Here is a 12,424-nt window from a genome sequence, read left to right on the forward strand (position 1 = left end):
CTTAAAGTGTTAAATTAGATTGTGGGATTCTTGCATTATGTGTTTGATAAATTAGCATACTTGTTATTCTTTCTTTTTCCAAGTTTACTGTAGTTATTGTTTTCTTATTGTTTCTGTATAATCTTTGTAATTTCAGAAATTTGAGAAGGAGAATCTTGCACAAGAACTTATGACTAATCTATGGCTTACAATTAACTTGTGTATTTTCATTGTTATTTTTCAATTCTGTCTGCATGTTTCATATAAAAGAAAAATTAGGACAATCACCATTTGTTCACTGAGAAAGTATATCATGCCATTTCACAATTGGATGGTTCAAATATAGGCAATAAACTTTGGTGGTTGCTGAATGGAGAAAGAAAATAAAATGTTTTTTCTACTTGTTTTCGAAAGTTGAGAGAACATTTAGTCTATTCTGTCTAGACTCTTGGAGGAACTATTTCTAGTGCTTATAGATGTTGCAGAATCAAACCTTGAACATATGACATTCTCCTTTTCTAGAATTTAAATGGAATATGTGAGTGAAAATTATTCTTTTGACTCTAAGAAAAGGTCAATTTTCTTTCGTTTGTTGTATTACTAAATCCTTTTTGTTTGCTATCCTGAGAAGCCGTTATGCTTTTGTTTTGAAACAGTGGTTATGCATGGCTTGAGGTCCTTACAGGTGAGTGTTCGTCTTTTCTATTTTTGTTATATATGTATATATATATATCTTGGAACTCTGCATTTGGCGTATAAATGTAGTATCTGATTTGCTAGTTTGCTCTTATTAGTTCATACTTTTACTAGTTGTAGAAACAATTAAAAATCACTATTTCTTTTCCTCTAAAGTATATGAATCATTATGTTATCGTGGAAGGATTTCTATGCTTGATTTGCATATATGTCATACATGAAGCCTTTAATGGGCTATTACAGATGGTGCTCTTTTGTTTTATTGGCTTATTGCTTATATTGATGACAATGGATAGCAGTGTAATTTTTTTTTTTTTACTAATATCGCTCTTGGCCAAGTTCTCTCATTTATATTCTTTTCCATATATTTTTGAAGTAATATTAGCTTTGCTTGAAATATACATCTAGATTCTTATTGCTTTCGTATAACTATATTGCACCATAGGTTGATGCCAAAATATATAAATGGAAATGGAACACTCGTATTGTAATCCCAGATGTGGATGGGACAATTACAAGGTAATTCTTTATAGTATTAGTACCCTTCTAATTCTGTTTGAAAAATTCTAATACATCATATAATAAAATATAATGGATTATTTGGAGAAACCTATTACTTGATTAACTTCAAGTTCATACAGAGGCATGCAGAGTTAGAAAGTTAGTCTATCATCACCCTTTTTATCAATAAAAACTAGATTCCATTAGGCATTAGAAAGTCTGAAGGGATCTTAGCTTGGTACTCAGATCAGATGTCGCTGTTTCAGGAATCTTTTCTCCTTTTACCAATTATTGAAGGCCTTGTAAATCAAGTGTATGTTTAATCCTTGCATGAATCAGTTGCTGTTTATGTAATTCAAGTTTAAATGAAGCCATATTTTTCCTTCCATATTTCTAATGAACTCTCTATTTTGTTCTCATTCTATAATTAATTATATATATATATATATATATATATATCTTTTGGGTTGTCTTCCCTCAGTTATTAGAAGGACTCCTCATGAGTTCAAGATTTCATGCTTGGAGGTTGGCTTTTATTTGGTCCTATAACTTCTTATTTATTTATGTATTACAAGAATTATATATTTATTCATTTGATTTCTTCTAGTATTCTTATAGCTTGCGAGTCTTCGATTTTTGGCTGTCCCATGTTGATTTTGTGTATAGCGCTCTGAGGAGTTTTCAACTTTTTCTGCTGTTCCTTTAAACAAAAAAAAAAAGAGTGAAGATGATTACAAAAATGTCAGATGGTTTTATTGAAGTAACATAAAATCCAGAGTTTTCAGGAGTCATTTAATATATGTGAAAATATATTCAGTTGGAGGGAGAGAGAGTGCATGGAACCATTTGCTATAATCCAATTATGATTTTCCATTATGTCATATTTTATATATTTCTTTGGAGTAGAACCTGTTTTATGGTCTCTACAGAGATTTCTTTGTATTAACTAGAGTTTTCCAATTTTCTCAGGAAATCAAATCCTTGTTTCCTGCCTGTAGTAATCCTACTACACAAGACTCAACAATTTAAAGGTTGATCAAACACAAATTAAAGAAAAACACAAGCTGAAATCAAACATAATGCAACAACAGAAAAGCAAAAAACAAGAGAACAAAGAGAATTTATCCTGGTTCGGTCCTCAATTCAAGGCCTACTCCAGCTCTCCCCCAAGGAGTTTTCTCCACTATAATCAAGCTGATTACAATCTCCAATAGTTGTAGTGTACACCTCTTGAAACAACACAGAAAGAAATCCCCAAGAACTCTCACACCCGAGCTCACAAAGCCATACAATGGCTGTCACAATTTCTCTCTCTGTTTCACTCTCCCAAAAACACTACTCCTAATCTCTATATTTGTTCTAACCTTTATAATGAATAGGTTAGAGCCATAAATAGAGTTACAATATGAGCTAACTAACTGAAATGACAATCCCAAGGTGTACAACTACAAAAAACTGATTAGTAACTAACTTAACAGAAATTGACAAAAGCTGTTAAGTTATTATAACATATTTGATTTTCTTTGGATTACCAATCCTACAAATTCCACCTTAATCCAAAGAAAAACAAACTAGAGAACATCACAAGGGGGAGTGGACCACCATCTTCAACCTGGTCCAATGTTAAGCAGTTCCAAACAATGTTGGAATCTGCCTATGGAGAGAGCTTTGGTCCCTGCATCAGCAGGATTCTCTTCACTAGGTACCTTTTCAAGCTCTATTTCTCCTTCTTCTATCTTGTCTCTGATCCAAAACATTCTTATGTCAATATGTTTTGATCTTTCATGGTAGGCAGGGTTTTTGCTCAAGTGTATTGCAGATTGACTATCTGAATACACAGTTGCCTTGCCTTTCATCAAACTCAGTTCCTTCAGAATTCCTTTGATCCAAACAACTTCCTTGAATGCTATAAGAGGGATGACGAGTTACTCATCTTAAATATGAAAAAAACATCGAATTTGAAGAAAAATAAGACATGATCTCATCTTATAAGCAATTGTAAAAAAAAAAAAAAAGTATTGAAGAAAAGGAAGAGAAATACTTCATCAAAAAAATTAGAAGAAGAATTAACTATAATTTTAGTAACATAAGTAACCGGTTACCATAAAAACTTATAAATATACATATATATCAAAACATGGAGGTAACCAATTACCTATCACATATTTAAAGTTAAAAAAAAAGCATATCTAAAGAAAACAAACGGGATTTGATCTGCAACAAATCAAGAAGAAAACATATTTGTAACAATATAAGTAATCGTTTAGTATTAATAGAAAGGGTTTCAAAGAAGTGAAACGAGAGAACCAGTCAAGATAATCAACAAACACACCATCTTTAGAAGAAGAGAATGAAAGATCTAGATAGTGCAATTTGGTAAGATTTCCAAGCTCGGGAGGAATAGTTCCACTAATTGAATCACCTGATAAAAGGTTGAGTTGTGTAAGATATTTGAAAGAAGCAATAGACTTGGGAATTCGAGTAAAGTCATTCCCAACTAGACTCAAGTAATTCAAATACTACAACCAATGTCACCACTTCAGAAAAAATAGAGTGTTGAAATTTGCCCAACAATCAAGAAGGCTTCATGATAATTGATTATTGGACATGTCAAGAATTCTTGTTACCTCTTCTTTGCTTCACATAGAAAGTACATAATCATGGAAGAGATTGGAGTTGTTAGCAAATCAAATTGGAAACATGAATTTAGAAAACAATGTTGTTGAGGTGAAACCATCAGAAATGTTGTTTGTTAAGACTTCTCTGCCGGATGAACCTGAAGTTTATGGTAGAGAGAATGACATGGATGCTTTAATGAAGTCTTTGATATCAGATGATGTAGGCAGTAATCAAAAGATATATGATGTCATTCCCATAGTGGGAATGGGTGGGATTGGAAAAACTACCCTTGCTCAAACCCTTTTCAATGATGAAGAAGTGATGAAGAAGTTTGAACTTAAGGTGTGGGTGTACGTTTCTGATAAATTTGACGCCATGGCTATGACAAAAACCATTCTTCAACAAGTAGCTCCGGATGATGCTCGTAATGACATGGATTTGAATTCGCTTCAAGTCAATTTGGCAAAGAAGTTAATGGGAAAAAAGTTTTTGATTGTTCTAGACGATGCTTGGGCGAATGATTATGTTCAGTGGAAGGAAGTGATGAAGCCTTTCAATAATGGGGTAAAAGGCAGCAAAATAATAGTAACAACAAGAAACAAGACAGTTGCGGATAGCATTGGAACCGTTGATCCACACTATCTTAAACAATTATCAAAAGATGAGTGTTGGGAACTGTTTGCGAAACACGCCTCTCGTGGAAATCTTGATATGTTTATTGAGAATCCAAAACTAGAAAGTATCGGCAGAGAAGTTGCTAAGAAATGTAATGGCTTACCTTTAGCTGCTAAAGTTCTAGGAGGGCTCTTGAGATCGACGTGAATGCTGAGAGATGGGAACAAGTAGCAACGAGTAATATTTGGGAGATGACTGATAAAAGGAGCAAGGTTCTTCCTGCGGCCTTAGAAGTGAGCTACCGCTATCTTCCTGCACACTTGAAAAAGTGTTTTGCTTATTGTTCAATATTCCCAAAAGGCTGTGAATTTGAAAGACAGGAACTTGTCTTAATATGGATGGCAGAAAATCTTGTGATGCATTCGGAGGGGAGTAAGAGAATGGAAGAAGTTGGTGATGAGTATTTTGATGAATTAATATCTATGTCGTTTTTTCAACCGAGGACCAATTACAATAATAAGTCGTATTTTGTTATGCATGACCTTATAGTTGATTTGGCTAGAGTTGTTTCTGGAAAATATTGTTATTTGTTGGAGCATATTGAAGATATTGATAAGTTTGAGAAGAAGACTCGTCACCTTGGATGTGCCACGGAAGTCCTTTGTTATGGCGATAAGATATCTTCTTATGATTTTAAAGCTACTCGTTTGCGAACCCTTTTGTCAATAAGATATGGTGATTCATTGGTTCCTAAGGAAGTAGTGCACGATTTGCTGCCGAAGTTGAAGTGTTTGAAAGTTTTATCTTTTCGTGATTGTGGTATCACTGATTTGGATGATTCAATCGGTGATCTAAAATATCTTCTCTATTTAGACCTTTCTGGCACCGAGATTGTGATGTTGCCCTAATCTGTAACTGTATTGTACAATTTACAGACATTGAAATTGGAATATTGTGATCGACTTGAAACTCTGCCTAAAGATATGCATCATCTCATTAATTTGAGACATCTTATTATCAGCACAGCTAGGCTAGTAGAGATGCCAAGCCAAATAAGTAAATTGAGGAATCTCCAAATGTTGACAACATTCGCTGTGGGAAAGGATAGTGGTACTAAAATATAAGAGTTGGCAAAACTTTCAAGTCTACGCGGTGAAATTTCCATAGAGAAGTTAGAAAATGTGGCCAATATTACCAAAGCATCGGATCAAGTCAATGTACTGGATAAGAAGCTACTTGAGATATTGAGTTTGGAATGGACTGCTTATGTTGTTGTTGATCCAAAACATGGAGAGAGTGTGCTTGAAATGCTTTCACCTAACACAACGTTGAAGCAGATCGAGATTCTTGGTTATCCAGGCACTAAATTTCCAAATTGGATTGGGGATGATTCGTTCAACAACATTGTTGACATAAAGCTTAGTGTGAGTCGGCATTGCTCCAATTTACCAACACTTGGGCAACTGCCTTCACTAAAAATTCTTCACATTTCAAGTTTTGATTCAGTAACGACTGTGGGTGCTGAGTTTTACGGGAATAGTTCTGCGAAGAAGAAGCCATTTTCATCATTGGAAACCTTAAGCTTCAGCTTCATGTCATCATGGGTGCAATGGCATTCAATGCAAACTGAAGATGCAGCAACATTCAAAAAGCTCAAAACACTTGAGATTTCTAATTGTCCTAAGCTCATCGGGGAATTGCCTCACTTCCTTCCTTCATTAACAAATATTGAAATTGATGCAGATGAGCAGTGTGCTTTAAAAATCCCAAGATTACCTTGTATCACAGAAATGAGAATTAGAAAATTGGAAAATGTGGAATCATTGTACGAGGCAATAAAGGCAATGTATCCTTCTTCTTTGACTGGAAGTTTGCTTACCACTCGCACTCCTCTTCCGTCACTTACTTTGAGTTATTATGGGTCATCCTTTAGATCCTTCCATATGGATTTATTTCCCACTCTCCGAACTCTTGAAATAAACAACTGCCATTACTTTGAAGCCCTCTCAATGTCCGATGGTCAATGTCAGGAACTAACTTCTCTGTCTATCTCTTCTTTTCGTAGCTTTGTGTCTTTCCCAAATGGTGGACTTATTGCTCCCAAGCTGAGAGAATTTCGGATTTTTCTTTGCCCTGAATTGAAGTGGTTGCCAGAGAAGATGACTTCCCTCTCATCTTTGAAATCTTTGACAATCGAAAGTTGTTCATTGATAAAGACTATTCCTGAAGGGGGTCTGCCCATTAGTTTGTCTACACTTAGGATAAACTATCATCAACTTTTGAGGATGAAATGGAATCGGTAAACATTACCCAATCTCAGGAATGCTCCAGTTGAAGGAGATGAAGAAGATTTGGAATCATTTCCGGAGGAAGGACTACTGCCTGCCACTATCACCTCTCTTTCTATCCTTACATTTTCAAAACTTAGAGGTCTGGACAAAAATGGGCTGACTCAACTCACCTCCTTGCAACAACTTTACATCTCGTCGTGCCCTGAGTTGCAGACATTATCAGAAGAAGGGTTTTCAACATCCCTCAGCTCTTTGAGTATACTTAATTGTCCTCTGCTAAAGAAAATTTACGACACAAAGGACAGTGAAAATAAGGAGTACTGGAGAAAGATTAGTCATATACCCCATGTCGAATTTTGTTGAGCTTGCATTTACCATACGTCACATCCCAATCTTTCACACAACTACTCTGAATGTTAAATCAAATAATTGAGGTATGTATTTGCTCTTTTTAGGCAATCTCAATTAATTGATTGATCTCTTGGAAGGCATTGGGGGCATAACTTCAGGCCGAGGGCAACCACGATTCATCAATAACTAACGTAAGTTTTGCTATCTTGGTTGACACCTTTTGCCAAAACATGCTTTTCACTTTCAATTCATGTCAATTTTAATGTCTCTATGATGCAGGGAGGTTCTTCAGAAAGGCAGGAAGAAGATAGTTTTCTCAACATGAAACAAGCAATGTTCTGAGGGATCTAAGGACAGGTACATGAGAAACAAGCAATGTTCTGAGGACTCTAAGATAGTTTTCTCAACATGATCCATATTTGTTCCAAGTCTGGCTTACCACAATCCCAGGTTTGTTTTACGTCTTCGAATATTATTCAATTTTTATAAAAATATTTACTTATAATTGTATGGTAGGGACCTGTAGTAATTTGAGATTATTTTACATCTCTAAAGATGGTTTTTCTTCTTCTTTTCTTTTCAATTAAAGCTTCAGCTCAAGTGCACGCTTTTCTTCTATATGAGGTATTATAATATGAACTCAGTCCACTTTTTTGCATATTATTTTCAATATATATAGTTTGTTATGGTTGATATTCTTATTCATTGCTCACTTTGTTTTGACAGACTTTATGTACACTGAAAATCTGAGACTGGAATTGTTTAGAATTCTATATTTCTGAAAGAAGCTCTTGATTCCCAATTATGATGATGATGATGTGGCACAGTTGCAAAGAAAGCCTCTGTTTTGGAAGACTGACTGGAGTTTCATTAAATGCCCAGTTTCCACAAGTTTTATGCTCTACTAAATTCTTCAGGTGTGTTTAATTACTATTTACAGTTTGGGTTCACACTGGTAAATCACTTCTTATGTGTTTTTCTATATGTATTTTTCTCTCTAATGATCATGAAACTATAAATTATCTAATATGAGGGTCTTGTAACATTTTCTTGGAATACTTTATAAGATATCCAAATTATGCAAGATCTGTTAATTGTTGTGGATTATAAAATGTGTTATATAGCCTTATACTTTATAGCTTTTATGGCTTTCATCATTACACAGAAAAAAAAAAGCATATAATATAATACATATCATTGTACTGTCTTCTTTTTGAGAAACACAATACATTTTTTCACTGTATTATGATTTTGAAAGTTTCAATTCCATGTCCACATGCTGCATTATGTTTTTTATCTTCACTGTCTTTCTTATTTTGTTACCAATTTCCTTTTCTTCTATGTTTGTTTTTTTGCTTCAAAAATAATAAAAAAAATTGTTCACTTTGTTTTGACAGACCTTTTGTGTACTGAGAATCTAAGAGTGGAGTCATATGTGCATAGATTGTTCCAAAGAAATTATTCAGCAAATGGTGTGGAGTGCATAAGATACTTGAATCAGTTTTTACCATACACTGATTTATGTTCTCAAGTCTATGAGTTGAAATTCTTGAATCCCTTTTCGGAAAATCTGTATGATTGGGACAATCATTGAGGGCATCCTCTAATCATCATCAATGATTTAGGCAAATTTCACATCTTGGTTGACAACTTTTGCCAATACATACTTTTCACTTAAAGGCAATAAAGAGGTAGCTTTCGCAACAAGAAACAAGTAATGTTCATGTCAGATTGTAATTTGGTTATTTGGATTTTCGCGGGTTTAGGCTTGTTTAGATCGATTACTATTTTCAGAATCATCTTGTTTCTTCTTATTATTTTGATGTTTGAGTTGAGATGTTTTTTTATTTTATCTTTATGTAATTTTCTAGTGTCTTGTTTGTTACCACTGTTTTCCTCCGCCATAAGTGAGGGTTTTTAATAAATTTGGGAGGAAGTCACTCATGGACTGGTGACTTTCGTCTTTTTTTAAAATAAAATAAAAATGTTTTATGGTCTACGATGAAAGGCACTCGAAAAAGGAAATTTTTTATTTTTTTTAAACATTCTATTATATAAAATTAGTAATCTGCTGGTTAAATGGAGTTAGTTTTATGCTTTATAATAGTTCTCTATATGTTAATGAATTCTCATGTACTAATCACAGCATTTTGAATTTCATAATTAATTGGTAGTTCCAGCCTAAAGATTTAGAGAGGAAAACTTTAATAATTTTGATCAACTTCAATAAGAAATATACAGCTAGCTAGGATGTATATATATATATATATATATATAGATCAGAACATGGAAAGAACTATAAATACTCAAGTGTTGCACTTCAGTTTTTCTTTAATGATTTTGGTTTCCTGTTTTACTTAGATACTTTCTTTGGTTAGTGTTTGAGCATGTTGGTGATGATATTCTTGGCAAAATAATATCCTCACAAAGAAGTTGTTCTCCTAAGGAAGTCTGGGATTGAATATCATATTGATCCTTAAGCAGCCCAAACACAGGTGTTAGAGTCCATGTTTCTGCCTAATTACTCAAATGATAATTTCTATGAGTGTAAGTCTTTACTTTTCCATTGCAATTCACAATTTTATCAGTTTCTATCATTAATTCAAGAGATGGAAGGCACTGTGGGAAAAGATAATATCATTATCATTATCATTATCATCATCAATAATTTAACGGTCTTAGAGAGCAACTGTGAATTGGTCAACTTATTTTTACTGTTTTATTACAAATAGGGAGTAGAGTACAAAAGATTGAGAGACATTAAAAAGTTTCCTTGTAATTGTTTCAGAGCCATTTTGCTGAAGTGAGATACGATGTAGCAATGTCTAGAGAACAAAGTTAGGTGAAGAGTTGAGATTGAGTTTCAACCTTAGTTGCAAGCAATCCGATCTATATGAATTAGTAGCAATGTCTAGGAATGAAAGAAATAAATAAATTATATGGGTTGGTTCGGAAAGAGTTAAAAAAACCTTCTTTTTCTTAGCATGAAGATAAGACGGCAAGAGAAAAGGACAGCTCTATTCTTATTATTATTGTTATTTTAAGACCCAAAAGAATCCCACATTTAAGATTCTCTTGTTTCCACAGGCAAAGACAAGGTTGGCAGTGGCACTATAAGTAAGTTGCTCTTATAGCTAAGATGAGATCTATTGTTAAATCCAATAGAGACATCATCATGTGAGGAGCAATTGATTTGAGATACTTGATAGCTATGTTCTTTTGGCAGTTGGTTGATTTAACCTAAAAAAAAAAGTAAAAAAAAAAAGAAAAGATCAAAACTTTCCACCAACTCAGACTCATGTCCCCTTCTATTTGCAATTAGCAATTTATAATGTTTTCTCAAAAAGAAGAAGAAAATTGCATTGATTAATGAAAAAACAATGCAATATCCTATCTATCAGTCAAGCCACTAATCAAACTTTCTCTCAACAATTATGCGTCTAGTTTTATAAAACAAAAAACTCTCAAAGGAATCTCATTCCCAAATACCCTTTTACAACAAATACACTCAATGAATTTTAACTGATAAATTATCACTCTTAAACCTGCAGATTACTAATTTTAGCCATTCTATGGTGATATTTTGTAAGCCAGAAACTCTTACATTATAGAATGCTTAAAAGCTCCTCCCTTTGATTTTTCTTGTCTCTTTCATGTTGTGGATGCTATCTCTTTCCTGCCTTTCTAAACGACCTCCCTGCATCAGATTCATTCAGATAGACATTGGGAATAATTAAAACTGAAAAGCATGCATGATTTGGCAGAAGGTGTCAACCAAGATTGAAAAATTTACTTACCTTAATCATGGATGATGAAGTAGTAGTAATCACAAGGATAGGATGTTTCATATCAAATATTATTGATCCTCATATCTAATACAAACTAGTAAACATCAAACATAATAAAATTGCTAAATCCAACGAATTAAGTTGAGTAACATTAAAGAATGGAACTGACAAGATATGATAAATATTAAATTACTGGAATCAAACTATATTTGCTCTTAAGAACCATTTCATGGAACGGCATTGTACAGGGATTTCTTTGTAGAGGGAAGTGAGAATATTATAGAAGAGGGTGACACCATTGTTTTGTGCTACCATTACAGATTAGTGCAGAGGAGAAGAACCAGCTCTATATATCATCTTGGTGTTCGCATTCTATTATTGTTCGAATATTCTCTAGTTCAATACTGTTCGAATTTCTGGTTTGAACAAGTGCTGTCAGTTTGGCTTTCTTGGTTGTATGCATTGTCTATTGCAGGTTAGATTGAAGTCTAGAAGATGTGTACTAAAGAGAGGTAGGTGTGGTGTTTGATTGAGTGACTATATAGGGACCTTGTTGACTCTGCTGCCTTGGACGTAGGACCTGATTATTTGGTCTGAAACAAGTAAACTACTTCTCTTGTTCATCTTTTACAATATACTAAGTTGTACTTTTGTTAGATAACTAAGGACTCGAAAGCTTTCTCTTCCTGATTCTATCATCTTTACTGATATTTTGGTTTCTATGATAGTTTGCTAATTGCAAAGCTACCGTTCCTTTTTGTCGAACAGGGCTGTGACTTGGTTTTGCAGGAGTTTAGAGAGGAAAACTCTTAAGAATTTTGATTGATTATCGGAAAAGAAATATACAGCTAGCTATAGGATTTATATATATATAGACATGGAAACATATTGCCAATGTAATTAATTTTTGCTGCATGTTACTTATAGTGTGACTGCATACAATGTCGTAACGCTTTAAGATTGGTCCTCATAATATTTGTATCAGATGATTACGTAAAACTTTATATGTGATGGTTGAAGTAGGAGACAATGCAGCATACAAAGACTATGCAAATGATTAGTCTGTTCTTTCTCTCTCATTACTGATTATCGAACTCTTGTATAGCCATATTTGAACTTGAAACTACTTTATAGTTATTAGGTATAACAGATTATTGAATCTGTGGGGTAATCCTTGCAAACTAAGTAAATGACAACTTCAAGATTCAAGAAAGGGTAACTGTTTTAACGGTTTTAGAGGGTCTCAAGCGGATTGGTCTACTTACTTTTACTGTTTTATTATAAATAGAGAGTACAAAAGATTGGGAGACACATGAATAAGTGTCCTTGTAATTTTTTTCAGACAGAGTAATTTTTGGTGAAAGCGAACTTGTTGAGAGACTTGGAGAATTGTGTTGATGTTGTGTATTGAAGCAGAGCTAGTTTGCGAGTCAGCAAGTTCTGGTGCTAGGCAGGTAGCCTGTTGAAGTTGTATCGTCTTTGAGATTTAGTGGACGAGCTCGACTGGATGTAGGTCATTATCTTTGAGGCCGAACCAGTATAATTGTTCTGTGTTGATTTGTTTGTGTGTGTGTGTGTGTGCTA

At 33.9% G+C, this 12,424-nt stretch overlaps 1 protein-coding gene and 1 pseudogene across 1 annotated transcript; both read left to right on the forward strand.

Moving 5' to 3' along the window:
• The first annotated feature begins 3,847 nt into the window (after nucleotides 1-3,847).
• LOC133781769 (putative disease resistance protein RGA3) lies at nucleotides 3,848-5,038 on the forward strand. The gene has a single exon (XM_062220837.1). The coding sequence runs from the start codon at nucleotides 3,877-3,879 to the stop codon at nucleotides 4,615-4,617; it is 741 nt and encodes a 246-aa protein (XP_062076821.1). The 5' UTR covers nucleotides 3,848-3,876; the 3' UTR covers nucleotides 4,618-5,038.
• LOC133784784 (putative disease resistance protein At3g14460) lies at nucleotides 4,662-7,178 on the forward strand (annotated as a pseudogene).
• Nucleotides 7,179-12,424: the final 5,246 nt, after the last annotated feature.

The sequence above is a fragment of the Humulus lupulus genome, chromosome 6 (genome assembly GCF_963169125.1).
Source record: "Humulus lupulus chromosome 6, drHumLupu1.1, whole genome shotgun sequence".
Classification (NCBI taxonomy): Eukaryota; Viridiplantae; Streptophyta; class Magnoliopsida; order Rosales; family Cannabaceae; genus Humulus; species Humulus lupulus.